General features: G+C 34.8%; 7 protein-coding genes and 1 long non-coding RNA gene across 9 annotated transcripts; 2 read left to right on the top strand and 6 right to left on the bottom strand.

Moving 5' to 3' along the window:
• Positions 1 to 2762: 2762 nt before the first annotated feature.
• On the bottom strand, positions 2763 to 3365 carry LOC136345086 (uncharacterized). Its single transcript, XR_010733098.1, has 2 exons — positions 3120 to 3365; positions 2763 to 3063 (listed from the first exon to the last, which is right to left on the bottom strand). It is a non-coding gene; the product is annotated as an uncharacterized lncRNA (long non-coding RNA).
• A 142-nt stretch (positions 3366 to 3507) lies between these two features.
• Positions 3508 to 5037, top strand: LOC136345080 (WD repeat-containing protein 18). Its single transcript, XM_066293086.1, has 3 exons — positions 3508 to 3880; positions 3929 to 4263; positions 4358 to 5037. The coding sequence occupies exons 1-3, from the start codon at positions 3651 to 3653 to the stop codon at positions 5026 to 5028; spliced, it is 1236 nt and encodes a 411-aa protein (XP_066149183.1). The 5' UTR covers positions 3508 to 3650; the 3' UTR covers positions 5029 to 5037.
• pyd3 (beta-ureidopropionase pyd3) lies at positions 5026 to 7031 on the bottom strand. 2 transcript variants are annotated; one of them, XM_066293090.1, is made up of 10 exons: positions 6726 to 7031; positions 6564 to 6672; positions 6396 to 6513; positions 6209 to 6338; positions 6056 to 6150; positions 5799 to 6005; positions 5635 to 5745; positions 5373 to 5579; positions 5222 to 5308; positions 5026 to 5174 (listed from the first exon to the last, which is right to left on the bottom strand). In XM_066293090.1, the coding sequence occupies exons 2-10, from the start codon at positions 6668 to 6670 to the stop codon at positions 5088 to 5090; spliced, it is 1149 nt and encodes a 382-aa protein (XP_066149187.1). In that variant the 5' UTR covers positions 6671 to 6672; positions 6726 to 7031; the 3' UTR covers positions 5026 to 5087. The 2 variants fall into 2 exon arrangements, with proteins under 2 accessions (XP_066149187.1, XP_066149186.1); XM_066293089.1 differs by having other exon boundaries at positions 6730 to 7031.
• A 447-nt stretch (positions 7032 to 7478) lies between these two features.
• Positions 7479 to 9834, bottom strand: LOC136345081 (zinc finger HIT domain-containing protein 2). Its single transcript, XM_066293087.1, has 8 exons — positions 9636 to 9834; positions 8865 to 9119; positions 8678 to 8811; positions 8541 to 8619; positions 8332 to 8485; positions 8070 to 8279; positions 7844 to 8018; positions 7479 to 7792 (listed from the first exon to the last, which is right to left on the bottom strand). Exons 1-8 carry the CDS (start codon positions 9683 to 9685, stop codon positions 7665 to 7667), a joined length of 1185 nt encoding a protein of 394 aa, XP_066149184.1. The 5' UTR covers positions 9686 to 9834; the 3' UTR covers positions 7479 to 7664.
• A 162-nt stretch (positions 9835 to 9996) lies between these two features.
• purple (6-pyruvoyl tetrahydrobiopterin synthase purple) lies at positions 9997 to 11933 on the bottom strand. The gene is made up of 3 exons (XM_066293091.1): positions 11733 to 11933; positions 10544 to 10623; positions 9997 to 10484 (listed from the first exon to the last, which is right to left on the bottom strand). The coding sequence occupies exons 1-3, from the start codon at positions 11810 to 11812 to the stop codon at positions 10207 to 10209; spliced, it is 438 nt and encodes a 145-aa protein (XP_066149188.1). The 5' UTR covers positions 11813 to 11933; the 3' UTR covers positions 9997 to 10206.
• Positions 11934 to 13349: 1416 nt separating this feature from the next.
• On the bottom strand, positions 13350 to 14020 carry LOC136345085 (small integral membrane protein 12). The gene is made up of 2 exons (XM_066293093.1): positions 13754 to 14020; positions 13350 to 13587 (listed from the first exon to the last, which is right to left on the bottom strand). Exons 1-2 carry the CDS (start codon positions 13881 to 13883, stop codon positions 13457 to 13459), a joined length of 261 nt encoding a protein of 86 aa, XP_066149190.1. The 5' UTR covers positions 13884 to 14020; the 3' UTR covers positions 13350 to 13456.
• A 211-nt stretch (positions 14021 to 14231) lies between these two features.
• On the top strand, positions 14232 to 15491 carry MED21 (mediator complex subunit 21). The gene is made up of 4 exons (XM_066293092.1): positions 14232 to 14476; positions 14579 to 14689; positions 14894 to 14998; positions 15111 to 15491. The coding sequence occupies exons 1-4, from the start codon at positions 14435 to 14437 to the stop codon at positions 15285 to 15287; spliced, it is 435 nt and encodes a 144-aa protein (XP_066149189.1). The 5' UTR covers positions 14232 to 14434; the 3' UTR covers positions 15288 to 15491.
• Positions 15492 to 17476: 1985 nt separating this feature from the next.
• Positions 17477 to 23034, bottom strand: LOC136345078 (receptor-type tyrosine-protein phosphatase S-like). The gene is made up of 8 exons (XM_066293084.1): positions 22594 to 23034; positions 21324 to 21598; positions 20826 to 21260; positions 20393 to 20770; positions 20066 to 20242; positions 19919 to 20011; positions 19414 to 19855; positions 17477 to 19305 (listed from the first exon to the last, which is right to left on the bottom strand). Exons 2-8 carry the CDS (start codon positions 21567 to 21569, stop codon positions 18560 to 18562), a joined length of 2517 nt encoding a protein of 838 aa, XP_066149181.1. The 5' UTR covers positions 21570 to 21598; positions 22594 to 23034; the 3' UTR covers positions 17477 to 18559.
• Between the last annotated feature and the right edge of the window lie 43 nt (positions 23035 to 23077).

Below are 23077 nucleotides of genomic sequence, written 5' to 3'. Positions count from 1 at the left end.
TTTTTTGAAGTTCCCCTAACGTCGTTATTTTCGTTATATATACAGGGTGGTCCACTTTTTTGTAGCAGGATTTTAACAGTCGATAGACAAACTTATTTTAAGAAGAAAAGTTCATATCAACATAGGCTCATAAATGCTTCGTCTTAAAAATACCGGGCGTTGAAAATTAAAAAAATATTCGATTATTTTTTTATAACACTCTAACCTTTAGAGATATTTAAACAAAATTTGGTGTACAGCATCACATTGTATAGTGCCATATTCAGTAAAAATATTACGGCCCACGAGCAACTAGTCTCGGAGTTGTAGGATTTTACTATCATAAAATTCAATAAATTACTAATACGGTCCTGTCTAAAGTCAAATTTCAATTTTTTTCTTAAATAAGTAATTCATTCTCTACAAAAAATGTCTCTTGACATTTTTTCGTATCTGGCTCTGTTGCGTAACAAATTTGTATTCTTTCATTAGATAAAACATAATTTTAATTAAAAACATTATTTAAATAAAAACAATTTTTTAAAAAGAGCTACAAAAATTCACTTATTTTAAAGTATGTGTTCAAAATATGAACCGTTTTGTTGCACACATAATTCACATCGACGTCTAATAGATCGGAGAACCCCAATTAAATTATGATTTCTCAATTCAATGCACGCATCTCTAATGCGGCCAATAAGTTCTTTCCTTGTTGTCACAGGAGTTGCATACACTTGTTCTTTTAAAAATCCCCATTCAAAAAAGTCCAACGGGGTTAGGTCGGGGGAACGTGGAGGCCAAGCGACAGGCCCCATTCGTCCAATCCATCTTCCCGGAAAATTATGGTTCAACCAGTTCCTTACATTTCTATGAAAATGAGCTGGGCAACCGTCAAGTTGGAACCAACCCATTAATCTCAAATTCAGCGGAATTTCCTCCAACATATTATGCATTTCTGTATTTAAGAACTGCAAAAAATTATTATCTTACTCATTTTCATAGAAACTATCTAATAAAAGAATATAAATTTGTTACGCAACAGAGCCAGATATGAAAAAATGTCAAGAGACATTTTTTGTAGAAAATGAATTACTCATTTAAGAAAAAAATTGAAATTTGACTTTAGACAGGACCGTATTAGTAATTTATTGAATTTTATGATAGTAAAATCCTACAACTCCGAGACTAGTTGCTCGTGGGCCGTAATATTTTTACTGAATATGGCACTATACAATGTGATGCTGTACACCAAATTTTGTTTAAATATCTCTAAAGGTTAGAGTGTTATAAAAAAATAATCGAATATTTTTTTAATTTTCAACGCCCGGTATTTTTAAGACGAAGCATTTATGAGCCTATGTTGATATGAACTTTTCTTCTTAAAATAAGTTTGTCTATCGACTGTTAAAATCCTGCTACAAAAAAGTGGACCACCCTGTATATATATATATATATGTATATACATATATGAGCTTTTTTTGCTCTTATAGATAAAGGTAATATAATGAGTAGCGCAGAATTTGATATTAAATATAAGTTTTAAGAGATACAAATACAGGTCCTCCCACATAACTCAAAACGGAATAATATCGAAATAGATAAACTTTTAATTGCGTTTTTTTCTTGTAGCTAAAATAGCCATTGTCAGATATACATATCTCAGATGTGATTAATAAATCTATGTTCATATTTAAGAAAGTAAAGTCGATAATGGTGATGTGAAACCGAAAAGTGGGATACAAATTCTACCAACGCTACTTTGAACGCCATAGGGTGCCCAAGGCACGGATACCCAATAAAAGGATAAAATGAAATGATCATTTACCAAATTAACTTTCCATTTCTCTAACAGGAATAATATATAATTTTGCGTCGCGTACTGATCGTCCTTTATCGTACAACCTATGAGTAGTACCTTTGCCGAAGGCGAGTTGTAAAATTTTTTGTGTTATTTGTAGGGATATCACTTAAATGATTCCGTCGAAAATTAGTGTGATTGCAAACAAGTTGTATCTTAGTCAGAATAAACTCATGATTGGGATAATCGGCTGTTCCCGTGTTATAAAAACTCGTGAGATGCATTACTAATGTAGTGAAAATTTAGTGCGTCTCGCGTCGCTGACATTTAGTGAGTTAAACTGGGTGTCATGTAGCTGCCATTTAGAGAATGCAAATCAGTGCCGCTAAAAACAATTTTCTCCTTTTGTGGTGAAAGTATAACTTCTAGTACTTATTCTGTTAGTGTTCGGAGGAGTCACAAGATGGGGCAATATGAATTAAACATTTGGGTAAGTTGAGTTTGTAATTTAATTTCAAAGGAGAGATCCGAATTGTTGTATTTTTGGGATTTACAGGTGAGTTTTACTTCGTTAATGACGATAACGTTATTAAAAAGACGGCGTTGGATGGAGCCACATTCGGATGGGGCGATGGGAGTACAAAATCGGGGTAAGATGCATTTGCAGTTTAAGTTAAAAGGGGAGATTCTGATTGTGCTTTTTTTGTAGTTTACAGGTAAGTTTTGGCAGTACGAGAACAACGTAATAGAAAAGTGAAGTAGATTCGTTATAGAGTAACAATTTAGATAAATCTGAAAGTGGTATTTAGGTTTTAATATTCGTTTTGAGGTTCTCCCAAATTTCGCATATTCACAAAAAATTTTCAATAGGCTATCTCAAAGGCAATGATACAATTTAGTATTGAGTACTGCAGTGTACAAAATACAACAATTTAGATAAATTTGCCTGATAAAAAAGTTGCACATTTTCATTCTATGCTGGGAATAAATCTCAAAGTTTTTGATTTACTGATTTACAAAAAAGCATTCTACAAAAAAATTCATATCTTTAACGGTTTTGAAATATTTCCACTGAATAATTTCCTTGAAAATTTAAAGTGCATATTATAAACATGAGGTAGGTATTCAAGATAAATATTGCTGTTTTACATCAGTTTAAACTGACTCACTCAGTATTCCTAAAGTTCTATGTTGAACTTGAAGTTGTCTTGGTGAAATCTCTCTTTCATGCTAATATCGAAGTCTTTTGTATGATCTTTTTTAAAAGCAATATGTTTAGCTCTAATCTAAAATAGACGGCAACTAAGGAATATATTACGCTTTATAATTAATAAGAAGTTACCAATTTTGAAATGTCTAAAACAAGTACGTCCATTCTCTTAGTAGCTTTCACTCAGAGGTCCCCCATTTTAAAGCCATCACAAAGTATTTCAGCGTCCAATAGACAGGGTTCAAATTACGTTATCTGCTAGGAAAAGAGCAAGTAGTCGGAAAAAAAATGTTTTTTTCTTCTTTAGTATGTAGTAAACAGCCTACAAGACTACAAAAGTGGGGTATTTCTAATAAATTGAATTGTACATACAAGACACCACAGTTAACTAACCTCAATGTTTTGCCTTTCCAACTAGCTGTTGTTTTTTGTTGTTTGTCGCGGTGGCCTTGCATCACCATAGCAACGTTCAGCCAGGTTTATGTGACCGTTCTTTTATCTATATATAGTCTTAAATTTTAAATCTAAAAATACGAGCGAGAACAGGGGGATTTCTTGTAAAGCACGTTTTCATGACGTTAATCCTATATATTTCTCTTTAAACGTGATAAAAACCATTAAACTTCAAACTAGTGTCCAATTGTGAAACGGGCAAAACTCAAAATGGAAAATCAAGAACTTCTATTAACCACCTCCCAATCTTCCCAACAATTTTCTGTCTCATTATGGGATTACAATACAAAAAACGTCTTAAAGCTCTACAAAAATGGAGGTACTGTACCCAATAAGTGTCTATCAGTTGTTGGAGAAGACTACATTTTAACTGCCGAAACCAATAAACCATTGCTGCATGCATGGCCCCTGAACAGTCAAGAAATTGACAAAAATATAAGGTACCTATATTTAAAGACTTAACATAAAATAATACATAAATATTCTAGACTCATCATGCCTGGGCCAATAATCTGCCTAGCCGTTTGTCCCCAAAACAGGTATCTTGCAGTAGCGATATCAACAAAATTGTATATTTGGCAGCTGTCTTCGGGCAAACTGCTTTCAGTTCAGGAGAGGCACTTTCAACCCATAACCTGCATAAAATTCTCAAGTGATGGGGAATATGTTGTAGTTGGGGGTGAAGATGGGATTTTGGTGGTATATTTTCTTGCCAACCTAATAGCCATTCATCATAGCCTGTTAGCTCAAAGCAGCATAGGGCAAGTTGAGCCTGTATATACTAGAAATGATCATAGCATGCCAATTAGAGATATCCATTTAGGTGAGCTAAAATTTAATTCATATTTTTGGCTTGCTCTCTTTAAAACTTCACATTTTCTGATTGTTTCCCAAGAAGTGCCCCTTTTCATTCACAGGCTGCTTTGGGCGCAGTTCAAGGATTGCCACATGCTCAGCCGATCACACTGCACGCTTATACACCCTGTCAACAGGTGACCTATTGCTGTCTTTAGTTTTCAAGGAACAGCTTACTTCCATATTATTTGATTCCCCATGTTGGAATCTTTATATAGGAACAATATCTGGTTTGGTAAAGCAGTTTTACTTGAAGAGCCCTCCTAGAACTTTAAACCATTTTGTGGAAACTCCTCCTACTAAAGATTTTATTGGGCATAAAGGCAAGATCGTGGCATTGGCGCTGAATTTCAATAACAGCATTTTGGCCACAGCAGCGGAGGACCATTTTGTTTATACCTGGGAAATGAAGAGCAAACAAATTCTGCAGAAGTTCGAGCATATAGCCGCGATTAGTAATGTAAAATTTGTCCAGAACTATGCGAATTTTTATGTGCAGACTTTAAATCCCCAAGTGGTAATCAAGCTCTTAAAGAGGAGCATAGACCATGATTCTAAGGATTTTGTTATTTCAAAAGTTCAAACTGAAGACATAGATTTTTCTGATGATGAAAAAGGGGTGCAAAAGGAACTAACTAGGAAAAAATTATCGGAAGAGAATATGAAGTTAAGAATTGTCAATGCTCAGTTGTACCGAGCGGCACTTGAAATTAGTAAGAAATACAATAAGTAAGTAAAACAACTAGGGCTTTTATCACATTTAAATTCCTGAAAATTGTTTAAAAATTATCATCATTGTTTTTTCACTATTTGAGGCTTAAAATCAGACTCCAGTACTGTTGGCAAGAATTTCGAGTACAAGTCTAATCTCTGGGTCATCTAAAACAACGTAAATCGGGTTTAAGTTGATAACATGTAAAATATACCTGATATCCCCAATGATCTCTCACTTGCCGGCACATATTCAAGTCAATTTCAGCAACCAAGAGGCCATTCTTCGTTCTCGACAGCCCCTAAAACAAGTGAGCATATTAAGACGGTTCTTTATAAGCCTTTAAACAAGTATTTTTGATTTACCGGGGTTCTAGATCCATCAGGCGCCGCCAAGTAGCTAGACCCATAAAAATGCCCAAAGTCTCTATGGGCAGGTTTCCCATTACCTGAAGTAAACTCATTCTCAAATACCTCTGTGCCTACTCTGTTAATAGCGCAAGTGAAATATCCGTTAGCTATAGCTGCGTTTCGAGCCTCAATACCCCATAAGGGTTCACTTAAGCTGCCCACCTAAAGTTTTGAGTACTTGTAAAGGAGAATAATAAAGCAAATTAAGTTGATCTACAGTAGCTGAAGGGTTGAAGACGATTTCCGCTCCGTTAATTCCGAACGCCAACCAGTTCAGAGGATGATGTCTTCCAAAACAAATGTTTATTGCAATTTTACCAAATTCAGTCTAAAATACCGTTTTATTAGTTTATTTGCTGTGTGTACAGTCACATTCATCACCTCAAAAACTGGATGTCCAGTGTTTCCCTCAAAATAATACGTGGACTCATTAAAGTCTCCGACTCTTGGAATATGGTTTTTTCTGTGTCTCCCTAAATACTGTCCATGGTTGTCTATTACCACCGCTGCATTCCAAATTGTGTCGCAATGAGTCTCGTCTCTCTCTAATATTGGCGAAATTAATACTATATTGTGCTGCTTGGCCAGCTGAAAATTCGTTAATTTTACATTGGGCGTTACTCGAAGAGCCGACGTACTTCTTGCAGAAATTTTGTGGTTGGCCCATATTGGGCAGATTCCGCGTACTCACACCAAGGATACTTTTCCCTGGTACAGAACGCAAAGGGCATATCTGTGATCAACCAATGAATACATTAATTCGCAACCTTTTTTAAAGAGATGACACATACTCCAAGCTTCTTGAAAGCAAAACACGTTTACATCCATTTGGGCTGCAGTGTGAATGACTTCTTTGGCCATCTTGAACATTGCTTCCTTCATGTTTTGTATTTTCGATGTAGCAGGTAGTGGTATTTGATGCTAACAGATTAACTGACTTTGAGGTTCTTGAACTTGGCGATATTTAATAAGTCTTACTTGAAATAAACCCACTCTGACGATTTTTGGGCTACGCAGTTGTTCTTCTGGACAAGGAATACCGTAGGCCTTGAGCTCAAAACTCAGGCCTTTTGCGGATTGAGGAATGCTCAAATTTCTGTGGAGGCTTCCTTTAAGATTATGTAGCGTGGAAAATCGAGTACTTACACCACAGGCCGGCCATATAGAAGCTGTCTGACATGTTCGTAATCCTTTCCTTTTAAATTGCTCTCCAGAATTTTTTCCAGGCCATCAAATTCTTCTATATCAGACATTTCTAGACCACCAAAACAAAAGAAGTTAATTTATTGCAGTAATTTTCTTACTTACCTACTTCTTGTTGCACAGTTATTTTGTTTAGTTGGGTATTTAATGTAGAATCTTAACACTATCAGAACCTTTTTGTATATTTACACAACTTGATTGGAATAATTTAATTCCAAGGGCAATAAAGATTGCTGCTATCGGTCTTAATATGTAATATCTCTGCGCATTCAACGGTTACAATACACATATCAAATAATAGTACCTATTCGATGTTTACACGAGTACAATGAATGATTAAAGTAGGGATCTACGTGAAATAAGTGAGGAAGGTATGGCTGCGGCCTGACCGACTTGATTTAAATCGATAAAGTAGATGCTTGCTCATGTTTATAGAATGCTAAATATATCTTTCTAATAATGCTCTCTGCCTATATTTACATTTTTGTAATGAAGGTTAACGCAACTTTGAGACAGCTGTTGCATCATAATAATTATTATTTTTATAATAAGCATGATCAATTTTTATATAGTTTCCTTATGAATAGTCGATAAAATGACTTTATTGCACGCGATTGCAAGATGGAAAAAGCACGTTGCCACATATGTATGTGCGACGAATATGAAGGTAGAATGATATTTTCATACTTGTCAGCAACATAGAGTTAATTGGACTACTGTAACTCCACATAGGGGGGATTGATGAGCCCATTGCCGAAGTACATAATCGTAAAAGTAATTTTTAACACCTTTGGCCCCTCTCAATTAACTGTCTTGTAAATACTCCCGTTGTGGCCCTTTTGTAATAAGAAATAATCATTGCTGAAATACGTTTTTCTTTATTCTCAACTGTTTCGTATAATACTCAGTCAAATAGACACAAACAAGACTTTATATTGTGTACGAGTTACATGCGATTTGGATCATATAAAATTAAAAAACAACCAACAGCGCTTCTGGATAAACGAACGAGCGCTTATATGAATTTATATGGTACTTAATTTATCACATTTTCAGAACATCTTTGGCGAAACTCAGGAAGTAATCGCTTTTTTTTAGATACTTTTTTATCTTTTCTTTGGTCTCGTACTGCAACTGCGGGAAATGTTCGTTAGGGAATTGCTTGCTGAAAGCTAAACAAATACGATGTAAAGCCAAGGCGTCGGATAAAGAAAAAATATCACCTCCAGCTGAGTTTTGCTCCTTGGGTTTTTGGCACTCCCTCAGTAAATTTTGAAAATCAGTAAGAGCACACAGCACATAAAACGACTTTTCTTCCGAATTTGGGCCGTTCAAGATTTTTTCGACATCTTCACTCATTAAATCCAGGTTTTCAGAATCAGTAATAATCCACTCGCTCTGTAAAATAAAACCAAACTAAAAGAAACACAAGACAAAACACAAACTTACATTAATACAAGCTTGTTCCACACTCTTCAACGCTGTCTCGTAATTCTCGAAGTTTTGACCCTTTTTAAGAGCGAATGATGTAGTTGCTACTGCAGCAACAGCTTCATTAGGAAAGTCCATATGCTCTCCATTGAAATAGCGCGCTGTAAACGCATAAGCCGCTAGCAAATTTATCAAATTATATTTGACACAATTTGCTGGGGTTTTTGTCTAAAACCTTTTTAATAAGAAATTATGATTTAACAGTTATTGATTTACCCACCGAAATACTGGAAAAATCTTTAATATTTCTCAATTTGGGACAATTATTTTTGAAAGTCTGAGTTGCATCCTCGCTTAATTCTGTAACCTTATTTTCCTCCCTGTGCAGCCACCAGGGTTGCCAGGAAGGAATTAATTTGGAGACATCCTCTGATCTATATATTAAAAGAAATTTCATTTCAATGCTCATCTTTTTCAGCTAAAACTTACTTTAAGAAAGCCATAAAATCTTGCTTTTCATCAGCAGTCAGGTTTTCCCAAACCATTTCAGTATCATCAAGATTTACACCTATGAAACCACATTAAAAACAAAAATTTTTCAACTTTCCATTATAAATTGTCTTCACCAGCCAATCTTTCAGAAATATCCACATAATCAATGTCATCATCTGAGTCCAGGTCCTCCTCCAAATCTTCAATATCTACAAACTGAGAGAATGGCCCTAATCCATTTAATTCAATATCATCTAAGTCCACTTCACTGAAAATTAGATAAGTTAACACATTTAATAAATACAAAAACAGCAATAGAACCTATCAGAGTCCTCATTACTTGCATTGGAAACTTTAAAGGATGGCAGTTTATTGCTCTCATGGGCCCTCTGTAAAATTTCTAGCATTTTCGATTTTGATTGAGGATCGTTGGTGTCTAATTTCAGTTCACTCATGACATTTTCCTTGTAGAAGTTTTCTGAACATTCCTGGTGTGCCACTGCTTGGTAGCAGGTTAGGGAGCAATAGATTATGTTGCATTTTGGGCAGGAATATCTTGCCAGGGCATTGTCACATCTATAGAATTTTTTTATTAACTGCGCTGTGGTGATAAATTAGGTTTTTATAATAAACAGATTTGGTTGATTTATAGTTGCCTAGAGAATGGCTGCCTTAGGATCAAGAAATTGTTACTGGACAGGACTTTATATGATATAAGTTATCTTCAGCCCAGTTTTGGGTTGCATTATCTCTGTAAGGGGAGCCTGTGGGACAAAAATCTATAAGAACTTGCCTTGTTATTTTCAAGTATTCTATGTGAATTTAAGAGATCGTCCACACATTCCGGGAAACCCTATATATTAACCAATTACCTTGTGGTAGTAAATTATGTTGGGATTTGGTGAATGGAATTATATTTATTAATTAGGTATCTTGGGGCACGGCACTAAATATCCAATCTCTTATTGATTTTCCAGGAAACTTATCTTCAGTCTTCATTATTCATTCAATGAAATTTAGAGGTAAATGAAGACAAAATCGGTAAATTGTAAATGCCTACTGACACCCAAAAAGCGTTTGGATTTTACTTACATTTTACATGTGTTGCTTTCGTTAAGCTCTATTATTTTAGCACTGGCCATTTTCAAGAGAAATAAAGCGAGATCCTTTATTTTCGGCTAAAATGGAGTGTTGATCGGAATTTTGTAATTTATCAAAATGTTTCCATCGAAAAAATGAAAAAAATATCTTCCACTCTCCATTTTCGTCCGTCTGTCCAAAATTTGACAGTGACGTAATGACGAACACCCTTTGTCATGTAATCAGGAATTTGTTCAAAAATAGATCTGTTCCGGGTGTAAGTGCTATATTAATTAATGAAGGAACGGAATATTTTCGGGACGAAAAAACCAAAGTTCAAAAATGGCTGATTTTTAAATCGAAATGGCCGACATAAAAAAACTCGTTTAATGATTCAGATTCCATACCTAAAGTGCCTTATAAATTTAAATTGTATAACTTTTTGTATATAGTTGTATAACTCGTACTATATTATTATATAATTCAATAAGACTATGATGTATATGATATATGGAGTATTATGGTTACTCCTTAGTTTCAAATAAAATATTCTGGTTCCTGTCTCACCATTCCGCAAAGTGCGCTAATCTCCTCGATATCGAACAACATTATTCTCAGTCTCATAGATCTCAACTTCATGCAACCATTCAGGATGCTCCATAACTTCCTTCATACGCTTCCAGCAATAAACAGCAACATTCTCAGTGGTGCTTGGTTTGTCCATAAAGTACTCAATATCCTTGTCGATGTTCTTGTGATCCATGGGCTTCATTATAGCGTGGTCCATATAATTCTTCAGATCAGTGAGATTCATTAGCATGCCAGTTTTGTAGTCTATCTCCCCAAATAGGGTCACCTTTACTGCAAGTGCCAAATTATACTAAGAACAAAAATATCTTGTTAAATGGTTCAAAACTTACTAATATAATTGTGACCATGTCCGTTTATGTGATTGCATTTTCCGAATACTTTTTTGTTATCTTCATCAGACAAATGTGGACTGAAAAAGAAGACCAAAATGTGATTATAAATACAAAATTGTCGAATTAATTTGAAAATAAGTTGAAAATAAAAATGGTCTTGAGTCTTGTGCGCTCCGAATATATAAGGGGTTTTAAAAAATTCTCAAACTCGTAATAAAAAAATTACAAATTTTGAGACACCCTGTATAACCAGTATCGCGTGTGGTGATTGTGTTAAAATTCGATGGTTTTCTTTCTCCCAGAGGTTTCCACTCTTGTCTCCAATCTATGTTGGATTTTTAGCCACTAATAATCTCTATGTTTATTATTGTTTATTAACGATTTCAGGCCCAATGTTTTATGCAAAATGTTTCGTAATACGTTACAAAAAATATTCAAGATACTTGTTTCCGCAAAAATATGTAACATTCAAAAAATTATTTTTGTTTTTTTAACCAGGGGCGTATTATATTTTTCGTTTAAAATATTCAGGGGAACAACAACAGGGCCGCTATTGATAAAATTAAAAATCTTGTTTTCCCCTTGAAAGATATGTCTCTATGCCTATTTTACACTCTCTAATTTTCTTTACAATATTTAATACCGGAATTGATTTATTATTGGGGAAAAAGATGAAGTGAAACTTTTTTTATCACTCAGTGTTTCAGGCATAAAGCAAAAACAGGTCCATGTTGATATGAACTTTTTCTTAAAATCATTCAGAAATTCATCTCTTCAACTTTTTATAAACTGTTATGAAACACCCTATATATTACACATTCTCTTAATACAATTTTGTTTTTGGGGCTGAATAAATACGATATTTGACAGCAACGAATGCAAATGGGCGTGTGGAATCAAGTACGAATAGTGTCATTTATCTTCACTTTTTCCAATGAAACATATCAAAAAATTATTAATACGTTATGCAAATATCTCGAACCAGCGTGTACTTATGGTATACACTCAGATTCTAGTGCGTGACGAGTGTATTGTAAAATTCGATACAACATGAAAATGCTTATTCTATGTCGAGTCGATCCTTAGAGCAGAATGAAGAAAAAAAACAGCTGTCAGGGGTTTTTCTTGCAATAAGCTTTGAGTTTACCGAATCAACCACTGAGTGATCTAACATTAATTAACTCACCTGTGCAGCCTATGGCATGCTGATAACGTGATTCGCCTCGTTTGGTAGCATTTAGGATTTCTTTCAGGCAGTCCTGCCATTATGACTCCGTTAGATTACCGTTTAATAACGCTGTGGTTGCATTTCAATGACTAGACATAAGACTTCATTTTGATATATTTAATATCGATTTATTTTTTATATAGTAGGGATGTAGTCAGTGTCCTAGATTGAGTATCTTTACCTCTGATTATTATTGTTTGCATATTTTACTTATACAATGAACATCTCTTGATATACGTATGTCATTTTTATGAGGTCAGGCATATGTAAAAATTTTTGAATTATCGCATTTTAAATTTAAACCACCTAGTATTTTACTAGTTCTGTCTGCCGCAAACAAATTTAAATAACAGTATTTTTTGTTTACCAAGCCCTTGTCTCTCAGTAGTTTCTACATTAACCACGAATTTCATGGAATTTATATTTCTGTTCTTTCTGGTGTTTGCGCGACTCCTTTTGTATATTTTCTGCGGGAAATCACATAACTACTTATTTCATCTCTATGGTAACGCTGCTAGCATTTGTTTTGTCCCGGACTTTTAGCACATACATGCATATGTGCTCAACTTTTCAATTTCATTATTTATCGTTATTTTGTTTTTTTTTTGAGTGCTATTTTTCCAAAGCAGTGTACGTTAAAAAATATCTTCCTGCTTGAGAGGAAAACAATAAATTACTTAATTTACCGAAAACTGTAAATTTCCCAAAAATGTTATTTTCGAGAAAAACTCTTCACGCACCTGTAAAGGTCTTCGTTGCTATTCTGAACTGAAACTAAGACTAATATTTATCGTTCATTAAGGTTCCCGACAAAAACCTCTCTTGACATTTTGGTGGACATCAATAGGAGTTACGAGAAAATTGTTATAAAATATAGAACTTAATAGAACTGAAGCGTATAAAATACGAGGATGTAAATTATGCGAAAGACTTTAAAAATTCCTTGTCTCAATCATTCCAAAAGGTTAATTTGTGGTAAGTGATTAGTGTTTGATTATTGTCAGTTTAAACAAATCTACATAAGCTTTTATAAAAATGTGTTACGTGAGTGCGACACTTTTTGCGAAAAAAGCTTTGGATACAAAACAATTATGTTTAAAATGTTAGTATTAATAGCATAACTAGATTTTCTCATTTAGGTTTCGAAAATTTAAAGTTTCGGGTGAAAAAACTTCCGAAAAGTTTATACGGAGTTAAAAGTTAATTTCATAGAAACTTAACGACTATTCATGCAAGACTGTCTGGCTGAACAGATGAAAAACACACTTTTCAAATTCGTATTTGAGAATACTGGAAAAATTGTTTCGTATACGTTCGGATTTCTGAAATTGTGTGTCGAGCGACAAAAATTTCTGTTATTCGTTTGTCAACTAAGCGGCGGAGGTGCCACGGGCCAGTGGAGTGTTGCGCCGAGCGCTGCTAAATAACAAATTTATTACGTTAAATTTGGTATTAACATTTTGAATTCTTGGATTTATTTTCAGTTTCGTTTAAATACCTCTTCACATACCAATAAGGGTTAGTGCAGCGACGAATTTGCCAACTACACCCCATTAAAACTGACTAAGAATAACATTGACTTTTTAACTCACATTTACTTTTACAAAATAAATTAATAACTAGTTGACATCTCTCAAGTATTATAACATCACAAAACCTGGTTTACTAGTATAAATTAAGAATTAACTGGATAAAGAGGGGGATAAATTCTGCCCTAAAACATTAGCCTTGTACTTCAGTTTATCAATATTTTCAGCATTCTTTAGTTTCTCTTCATCCAATAATCGCTCTTTGCGTTGTTCTTCTATTGATTCTAAAAATTGAACAGTGAAATAGTGTCAACTTGTCACACTAGGTATAAGAAAAAATACTAGTTTTATTTCTCTTTAAAGTTAAAATTTGTGACTAAAACTTATAAGGAATATGAGCTTAGTGCAGCATTAAGAAGTAAATTAAGAAAAGAGTTGGAATTTACTTACTGTTGTAAGGAGTGTATTTGTCTGACAAGATATTTTCTAAATTATATCCAATGAATCCCACAAGCCCTGCAAAGGGCAGGGTTACATATGGGGAGTACCTTTTTAGCACTGCAAATATTACAGGCCACATTGTAATATAATGGTGTTTTTACTTGTTTATCGAAAATATACCTTTCTTGTTACTTTGAGGTGAAATTGAGAAAAACAATTTTAAAAATTTTTAAATTATAATAGAAAAAAAATTGCTATTAAGAAGAATAATGAGGTTATGTCATCGGAAGTTAATTCCAAACTTTCATTGCACTATGGGGGTATTTTGTGGTTTATTTGATGAATTTATTTTTAGAAGCGAAGTATTTTAATGGCATAGGGGGTGACTGAATTGAAATTGATTATTTATGGTTTTAAACTTCTAATTTAAGGTCAAAATGTCCTTCCAGCGGTTGTTTTTTTCAGAGTACCCCCGATGTTATGAGAGATTGAGGTTAACTTGTAAGTTTAATTGAGTGTCAATGTGTTTTTATTGACAGTGACACACTTAATTTGTATATTTACATTTTAAGTATTATTTTGTTTCATGTTGGTTCAGAATTCACAGCGGTCTTTCGATCTGTGTTAGAGCTTCGTGCCTTGTGTTAAGTGCATTTTTTCTATTAAATTTCCTAGGCCAATATAAATACAATGGCAGATCGATTAACACAACTACAAGATTGTATAAATCAGGTAAGAAATGACTCTTTGTATCTTTGCTTTTGGAGACTACAAGACATTGTGTCACATTCCCAAGTTGTGCTGCAAAAGGCAAAAAATAGTTTTGATTTTTAGCAAGCAGAACACTTCTGCAACAGCATAGGAATTCTGCAGCAGTTTGCTCCACCTAGTAAATTCCCAAATTTCGATAGGAGTGGTTCACAGACGCCCCAACAACAAACCCAGGTTAGTGGGGACCATAGACTTCCCCAGTTGACTCTCTATTTATTTTGGTACCTACTTGTATCCCATACTTTCCCACTTAAAAGTTTTACATAATCTCAGTTGTTTATATCTTAAAAATTGTTCTTTGCCTTGGCTTCCCCAGGCACTTTTTATATTGCAATTGCTTGTGAATAAAAAAACAAATCTATTAAGTAATTCCTCCAGGAAGACTATGTTCAACTCTTTACCACCTTGATTGCAAGATGTGCGAAGGATATTGACACCCTTATAGAATCATTACCCAGCGAAGAAAATTCTACAGAATTACAGGTAGGTAATTAAGCACAGATATGATTGCTTTATATTAACTTTACTACTTGAAGATTCAAAAAGTTCAACTTTTTTAAATTGTGACATATTTCCATTTCAATACTATTTTTAGTTAGCGAGTCTTCGCCAATTAGAACAAGAAAATCAAGAAGCTGCAGATCGCTTAGATGCAGTGGTACGATCTGGTCAAGAATTACTGGAGAAGATCCAGGCAGCTTTGAGTGATATAGCTCAAGCTCAGTTGGACATGCAACGCCTGTCTAAAGCTGCAATGAATGGGAGAGAATGATTAAGACATGTGAGGAAGAAAGTCAGAGACTCTGTGGCTAAATGATGTGAAAGATGCACCAATCAAAGAATGATTGGATGTAAGATGTGAAGAGAAAGGTTTCCACAGAATTAGTCTAATGTTTTTAAGTATTTTGTCCTTTTATATTTAATATTTTTACATGAGCAGCATTAAAGTAAAGCAGCAATTAAAGCGAACTAAGAATCTCGAATTTTTATTGCACAAAACTGGTCTGAATATTTACAATAAGTCTAACTCTCATTATATCATATGAACAGGCAGAAACAAAACAAGAGACTCTATTTGATGAAGTTTCTGGGCTTCATTGATCTTGAGATCGTCGATAAGGGGTGAGTTTTTACTTTCAGCTGTAACAAACAGTGATCGACCTCATACTAGATATACACGGCATATCAGACCACTGTCATCCGCTGGGACCTCTTTAAAAGAGAACAAAGCTCAGGTCTCTTTCCAGAGGCTCACAAGCAAAATACAGGTGTTAGTGAGGGCTTCTCAGGGAGCTACTCTGCAAAACAAACCTTCAACCTCATGGAGAATCGCCACCCTGGAGAAATATCCAAGACAATCCGTTGATAGAAAGACAGCTCCTTTGCCTTTTCAATCAACTGATAGGTGCCTACAAAATTGGTGAAATATTGAAGAAAACGAGAATGATAATACTTTACTTGTTTATTTTATACAATTAAAAAACGTTTAAATATAAACCCCTTCAAACGGGACGTAAGTATTATCCCAAAGTTTTCTTACAGAAAAAGAGACACCTGCCATGCAGTACGTTACTCAAAATGTTAGTATGTATAATAGTAGTATATGGCACATACATCTAACATTGTAATAATTACTTTAGTATTAAATTTATTTGTTTAATTAAAAGCTTTATTTGCTTATTAGGTACAAAATATTAGGTTTTAGGATAATCAAATACCGACAAAATTGGATAAACAAGGTTGTGTCTACACATTCGGTATTCGCAGATAATTTTTGAGCATATTTAGACTGATTTATTACTAACGTCCTTAGCTACTTACACGGAAAAAATACAAGAGTGTCTAGTGGGAACTGCCATTATAGTAAAAACAAAAATGAATTTAGACGTGAGTGAAAAAATTTGTACTGAATACTGGAGAGTTTAAGAAATATATGGAATCAAGCAGCTATTACAAAAAGGTTCCTGGTTCAAGTCAATTAAATGTTGTAGTTTTTGTCTGGCTCTTTTCAGCTTATGCAGAAAACAGTTGTTTTGTGCACATCTAGTTTTGTCCTGTATTTACTTTTATTAACTACATTGCTAGTGAAAAATTATATTTTTGATAGCTAATTAAATTGGACTATAAAATTGATTGCAAATACGACTTTAAAATTTTCTTGGATCATCCATTAGTGAATTATGACTATGAATGTCCTATTCAAATATTTTTAGTTACAATAAGTGACTACTTAACGCCCTTCGATAGCATTCGTTAAACTGAAAAGAATACCCTGGGAATAATAGTACAATAATGAACCCTGTATATATTGCTGAAATAATAATACCCATATTTCTAACTACAACTGCAACTAAACAATTATACAACGGTTATTTTTGACGCCTTCTCTGGCATCCACGTTACACACGACATAAAATTAGTTGAACAATAGGTTTATAGATTAAATCTAACCGTTTGCTTTCGCGCGTTGCGTGATAAATCCTCCGACAATAAAAACATTTGATATTATAATATAATATACCTTCTCATACAAAATCAATAACATAACATATAAAAAAATATAAAAATATGTACAAGATTTACAACAGTTAAAAATATTATATCACATAATAAACAGTATTTAGAAGAAAATCCTGGGGTTTACGAGGATTTTATGGAAAATGGCGGAGCTTTAAGCTAGTGTTAAGTTATAAGCAAAGGGAGGGTTTAGTGCCAATCATATTCACTGGGGGAGAACAAACTTTGGAGCTATGCACAAAGTGATGGTTTATTTAATGGTAACATAAAATAACCTTTTCAGAGTTCAAATAATTTCCTTCACATTCCTCACTAGTTTAGGTTAAAAACATCATTTGGAGATGAAGACAGTCTCTAAAGTTGGGTAGAAATTAATATTGTGCCTTTACAATGAATGTTTTACTGCTCAGCTGAGAGGAAAACCCTATTTTCAACTCAGGTGAGAAATATCAGCCAATGAAGGTCAGCTTTACTATATGTCCGATACAATGGTCTTTTATTCCTTAAGTGTAAATTACACATTATACTCGATTGGGCGTCTATGCCTTCGTTCTTAGATAACCACACACAGAACTGTCACTCGCATATTTTTTCAAATTACGCCTCTAGTTCGGCTAATTTTTTTTAGATATCGGTTTGAAATTTTGCCTTCAGCTCCGACAGTTTTTTTTAGATGTCTGTTTTAAATTATTACCCTCGGGTATCCACTGGTAAAGACTTTTTATGTTTATAAATGGTGACAACTTTAGAATAAAATGTAGGGGGAAAAAGAGTTCCTAAATTTCATGAAACTGTTCCAAAAGAAATTCAACTAGTGCATAGAACATTTGAAGGAATTATCTCAAAAACTGTGGAGCTGTAATTAAAATTGGAAAAAAATAAGATAAACTTTAATATACTGTATATCGAAAACTGTACAAGATACTTTCACATGGGAAAATTTTAGCTTAATTGTAATATTTCTACAGAAAAACTGTGCGGGTGGAAAAGGTTCCTTATCGCACAGTTCAAGTCAGTGTGTGTCTGGTTATTCTGACAATATTTAATGTCCATCGTTAACAAACACTTTCATATTGTTTACAAAAGAAAAGTATGATTTATATGATAATTAACTATGTTACTTGACTTTTTTGAGAATGTTTCAAATTCGAATTCCAACTCGACGATCTCGAAAATCGCAAGAGATAGAAAGTTGGTGAAATACGGACAAAATTGTGCTCTTCAGTGGTGGTCAATATTAAATTTTAACATCATACAGATTGCAGTTACTTTGAAAACACCCAAAAGAGATACCCATTTATTACACCTTGTGCATTAACCATTATGATAACTTTTGCCTCTGATTAAAGTACACTTTTATACAGACCCAAAATTCTTCAAAAACTCACTTCTCCTATTTCCTATCTAATGTGCGTGTCTCAGGCCACCGTTTTGATACAATCACTTACTTTATTAATATTTGTTAACACAGTTCCAGTTCTCCAAACGTACTAAATACTCAAATAAATGCCCATTAATCTAGAAATCTCAGATACTCTCGTTATACAAACTTAATACTCGATGTATTAGCTCGTACTGCTCAGCAGTCTGAACCATACCGCCTCTATTCAACCGCAGGGAACACAGAATCGCTAATATGTCTACATTACTGTTTGATCTAAGCTGTTGAATTCCGTTTAAAATGGCTAGAAAACAGCCAGTCCGACCAATACCCGCACTGCAATGGCAAACAATTGGCAATCGAATATTTTCGGCCGACTTTTTTCTTTCCGAACTTGAGGGTTTCGCCTTCAGAGGCCCTACGTCTCGCTTAAAATTATTTTTAAAATCGCTCATTTTATTCAAATGCTGCAACTTTGAGTCTAAGCTGCATCTGTTAGTCAGAACTTCTTTGTTAAAGTCAGATATAGAGCCTTCCCTGCTTTTTGACTGGCTGGTGGAAGCTTCGCATTCTTTTTGCCTTATTTGAGCCAAACAGGATTCACTAGTGGTAATGCTTTGATAAACAGTTTCACTGTACTGAGTAGCCGAAGTAAAGTTAAAGGTGACCGTTTGTGAATTCTGAGAGTCAATGTTTATGCAAGTTTCACTATTATCCATGCAGAAGTTGAACGTTTTTTGACTTCCGTTGTCTTTTCTACGACTATTGTTACCTATTCTATTAGTAGATTCGCTAGTTGTTTGTGTCCTAGGATGGCTGCCCCCTGGTTCAACATTCCTGAGATCAATTTGTGGCAACTCCCCACCAGGTTTGGTAACTGCATTAAGAAATTCTAGAAAGAATGTTTTTTTGTTATAAATGAAGTGGCTCCAGTCCTAACATTTAATAACAGAAATGAATTAACCATGTTTTTGGGTGTATAAATTGACTTAGAACTTACCCCCTGATATGTCATCTTTGGAACTATCTAGTAATCTCAACACATCAATGGCCATTTTCAGCACCTGTGCTGCATTGGTCTTTTTATGGTCAGGCCAATTTGACAACCAGTAATGATTGATCGTCCTTGCTTCCACATTCATATCTGTTTTTATCAATTCCAATCGCCTGATTTGACAGTCGTCAATGTTTCTTTGGCCCACGTAAGTTATTTTGTATTTTCCAAACGTAACCTCATTCTTCTCCTCGAACTCGTAAGTTTCTATGTCATAACTGTTGCTGTTTAAATGGCTATCAAAGGTGAATTTGTCCCGCACTTTGGGCGTTTTGACGTAAAAGAACGTTTTTTCTGCAGTGTCAGTCTTTTTACCCAAAGGGAAGTAGAGCTCGCATTTGTTTCGACCCTTCTCCACTAGCCCTGTCAGCATTACTATACATTTACACTAGAAAAATGGGGTTTTCAGTACACAAAAATAAATTTTGTTGTGTTTTGAGCAAGAACGTACTTGTGTGTGCCAAACCATTTCCCAAAAATCCGTACAAGTATGCGATAACGGCCCTTGTGTCGCAATATATGCAGTTTCAGTATAATCAGGTCCCTAAAGAAACAAATCGGTTGAACTAACCAACCATCTTCTTTTGAACTGTCCTACCTTTATGTAATTTGCGTGTATATACCCCCCGCTACTAGGAAGACGTACTCGGCTGTGTTCGTTAGGCCACACTCCCCGATACCTGTTTTTACTTTGGCTTCCGGAAACATAACATTTTTCCTGGAGGTTTAATGGCACTTCCCAAAATTCCTGTTGCAGCTTTCTTACCCGACCAGCCTATAAATAAAACAATCGTAAAAGAATCAAATATTGGGTCTTGAACTAACCAACAATATTGTGTTTTTGATTGAATGTCGATGCAGGGTTAACGCTATAAACACTAGAATTTGGTGATGTTGAATAAACACTAAATTCTCTAATCATTACCTCACAAAATTGTCTCAGATCTTCGACAGTCATGGGTTTACCGGCCGTTTGTAGATACTGAACGTTCTGTATGTGCATCTTAAAGTCGTCAGAGAGGAGTTGCGAGGAATCCAAGTCGGGTTGTCTGGGAAACACCGCTTTTCTATTGCTGCTCCGGCAATTTCGCATTTCTGAGCTTTCCTTGCTTTCTCCTTCGCAAAATCCGCATGGTGGTACGTAGAGATTTTCATTGGACAAAGATTTTCGCCGTGATTTTGCACACCCGTGGCATCGTTTGAGATTCTGACATCGCGGTTTTCCCGAATGCACTTTGGGTTCCGATTCGTAAATTGTACAGTCTCCACAAGCTTCTTGAGATTTCCGTCGTTCTGTACTATTCTGGTTATAATAAATAATACTTGTCATAAATTTGACCTTTAAATATGATTTTTACCTTAATTGCTTCTCCACACTTCTTTGCGCAAATACATTTCTCACTGCTCATAGAACTCAAATACAAATTAGACACGCTTTTTGCAGTGTTCAATCTATTGAATGGCACTGGCTTCACCTCTGCAATATTGAGGGTGGAGCCAAGATCTATGGTCAAGCTAGCATTTGACCCTCTTCTTTCCAATAGACCCTTAGTTCGAACTTTTGGAGGTTCTGGATTGGGGCAATCCGAAAAATCTTGCAGGGCATTAACTTCAGGCAAAGTTTTCAAGGTCTGCGATCCACTGATGCTGTTGTTCGACGCAAATTTCTTGAGATTGGAGTTGAAACTTGGTGCTAGAGTGCTCTTGGGAGCCCCGTCGTCGAAATCACAGGAGTGCTTCTGTTTGATTTGTTTTTTAGGAGTGTTTGGCATCGAGAAGACATCTCGAGATACCTTTTTGGACAAATGACTCTCAAATTGTGTACAAAAAAATAAAGAGCTTAGTATGTTTCATACCTCTAGGGTGTTGCCTTGCTGTTGTGGTTCACTGTCTAAACTAACCGCCTTTAGTTTCCTAGACAAAGTAGGAGTTTTTGGGCTCTGTACTATTAATACTGGTTGGGTGCTTGTGTTCAATGTAGTTTGATCTGTCAGATTCAAGAACGGAAAATTCCTTTCCTTTCTGGTTGGAGGTATTGATGGAGGATTGGTTGTCTCTTGGATTTCTGATTCATGTACTGTTTCAATTTCAGTAACCTCCATTTTGACTACAATGGGCAAATCTGATGATTCTGAAAAGAAGAGTGTGTTTATTTGTAGTTAAAAACTGGCTGGTATTATGTAGATATCCTGTTGGTTAGTGAGTTTTGAATAATGCAGTTTTAGGTCCCACAATATACAGGGTGGGAAAATAAATATTCCTCAACTGAATAAAGTGTCTGCCTTAAGAATTCTTCTGAGAACAATTATATTTGCACATTTTAGAGGTCAACAATAATTATAAGTTTAAACTGCATTGTAGACAATGGAGCCAATGAAGCAGGTGACTCACCAATAAAATGGAAGGAAGAGGTAATGAACCACTTTATGGTGCTTCAAATTGCAGCATGTTTCCTTATATTATCTGTATTATAAATTCATACAGAGTTTTCAAGAATCCTATATATAATATTTCAGTTTTAATCTGCATTCTTTCAAGGGGTAAAGTTTTAGTCAGCAAATCTCAGTGATGTACCACAAAAAAGTTGGGGCAGTAAAAAGGGACTTGGTCTGTCAAAACATATGTATCTGTATATTTTTGAATTGGCTTTAGGGGCAAGGCGGTGTGAATGCTTATGAGGCACAGTGATTAGTGTGTGGGGATACTTAGATTATGCCTGTTTCTGCTGTGCACCAACATTGGCTCTGGGCAGGTGTAGATTCCTCCTTACAGACATGTTAGTGACAAGAAATAGAAACTCTCAAAATCCTCAGATTGTGAAAACATGTTGGAAAAAAGGTATCAGCACACAGCTGAAGCATACATGTTACTATTCGTTATTATGCTTAGTAAATGTTAATGCCAAACCTAGAAGATCCTCAAAATACCACAAATCATGTTGCTCTAAACCATTTCAATAAACATCACTACTCAAGTTTCAAAATAATTTCATTGCAAATAAAAACTTTCAGGGTAATTGTTGTAAATTTAGAAATTTATGATGTTTTACACAATCCATTCACGCAAAAGCAAAACAATGAAACAATTGATAAAATCGCAAATCATTTGTTTATTATTGCTACATACCCAAGCCCACTCAAAATTGAGGAAACTGGAAATGCTTCAACGCCCTTATATCACTCTGTCAACTGATTCACTGGATTTAATCACAATGCGATAGGAAAACAACCGTCCCTTGACGAAATTCACGGAACTTCACACGCCGTTCGTTTGGAAAACTAGTGGAAAATGCTGGCAAGAAAATTCGGCCATGTCTACTCGAATTTGTAAACAGTCGGGCTAGTAGAGTAGGTCATCGCTTGCTAGATTTTCTTCAAAGAAATGTCAGATGTTTCAATCAATAAAGTCAAATTGTATGAATGGAAACGCTTATTATCAATGGGACTGTAACTCACGGGGCTAAATTTAATGTCACCTTACGGTGAGCAGATAACGCGATTATAGTGAGCAATTTTTTATCTAGTTTTGATGTGAAACCAAGCAGAAGCCAAAACAATGAAAAAAAAACTTTATTATTGTGAGCTTTTTTTTATTTTCCGGGATTGTTTGG

This window comes from Euwallacea fornicatus, chromosome 18 (assembly GCF_040115645.1).
Source record: "Euwallacea fornicatus isolate EFF26 chromosome 18, ASM4011564v1, whole genome shotgun sequence".
Lineage (NCBI taxonomy): Eukaryota > Metazoa > Arthropoda > Insecta > Coleoptera > Curculionidae > Euwallacea > Euwallacea fornicatus.
This window is presented reverse-complemented; position numbering and strand designations above follow the sequence as displayed.

Bases quoted from the DNA above. Each gene is read 5' to 3' on its own strand.
- MED21 (XM_066293092.1), top strand. From the start codon at position 14,435: ATGGCAGATCGATTAACACAACTACAAGATTGTATAAATCAG. The intron at 14,477-14,578 runs GTAAGAAATGAC...TTTGATTTTTAG, and splicing joins TACAAGATTGTATAAATCAG to CAAGCAGAACACTTCTGCAA. The intron at 14,690-14,893 runs GTTAGTGGGGAC...TAATTCCTCCAG, and splicing joins CGCCCCAACAACAAACCCAG to GAAGACTATGTTCAACTCTT.
- LOC136345078 (XM_066293084.1), bottom strand. From the start codon at position 21,569: ATGGAGGTTACTGAAATTGAAACAGTACATGAATCAGAAATCCAAGAG. The intron at 20,771-20,825 runs GTAAAAATCATA...TATTATAACCAG, and splicing joins AGTGTGGAGAAGCAATTAAG to AATAGTACAGAACGACGGAA. The intron at 20,243-20,392 runs GTAATGATTAGA...TTTTATTTATAG, and splicing joins ATCTGAGACAATTTTGTGAG to GCTGGTCGGGTAAGAAAGCT.
- LOC136345085 (XM_066293093.1), bottom strand. From the start codon at position 13,883: ATGTGGCCTGTAATATTTGCAGTGCTAAAAAGGTACTCCCCATATGTA. The intron at 13,588-13,753 runs GTAAGTAAATTC...TTCAATTTTTAG, and splicing joins CAAATACACTCCTTACAACA to AATCAATAGAAGAACAACGC.
- LOC136345080 (XM_066293086.1), top strand. From the start codon at position 3,651: ATGGAAAATCAAGAACTTCTATTAACCACCTCCCAATCTTCCCAACAA. The intron at 3,881-3,928 runs GTACCTATATTT...TAAATATTCTAG, and splicing joins GAAATTGACAAAAATATAAG to ACTCATCATGCCTGGGCCAA. The intron at 4,264-4,357 runs GTGAGCTAAAAT...TTTCATTCACAG, and splicing joins AATTAGAGATATCCATTTAG to GCTGCTTTGGGCGCAGTTCA.
- pyd3 (XM_066293090.1), bottom strand. From the start codon at position 6,670: ATGTCTGATATAGAAGAATTTGATGGCCTGGAAAAAATTCTGGAGAGC. The intron at 6,151-6,208 runs GTATGTGTCATC...GGTTGATCACAG, and splicing joins TTGCTTTCAAGAAGCTTGGA to ATATGCCCTTTGCGTTCTGT. The intron at 5,175-5,221 runs GTATATTTTACA...ACGTTGTTTTAG, and splicing joins GAGATCATTGGGGATATCAG to ATGACCCAGAGATTAGACTT.
- purple (XM_066293091.1), bottom strand. From the start codon at position 11,812: ATGGCAGGACTGCCTGAAAGAAATCCTAAATGCTACCAAACGAGGCGA. The intron at 10,624-11,732 runs GTGAGTTAATTA...CTTCTTTTTCAG, and splicing joins GCATGCCATAGGCTGCACAG to TCCACATTTGTCTGATGAAG. The intron at 10,485-10,543 runs GTAAGTTTTGAA...TGGCACTTGCAG, and splicing joins ACATGGTCACAATTATATTA to TAAAGGTGACCCTATTTGGG.
- LOC136345081 (XM_066293087.1), bottom strand. From the start codon at position 9,685: ATGGCCAGTGCTAAAATAATAGAGCTTAACGAAAGCAACACATGTAAA. The intron at 9,120-9,635 runs GTAAGTAAAATC...AAAATTCTATAG, and splicing joins GAAAGCAACACATGTAAAAT to ATGTGACAATGCCCTGGCAA. The intron at 7,793-7,843 runs GTGATATTTTTT...GTATTTGTTTAG, and splicing joins GGAGCAAAACTCAGCTGGAG to CTTTCAGCAAGCAATTCCCT.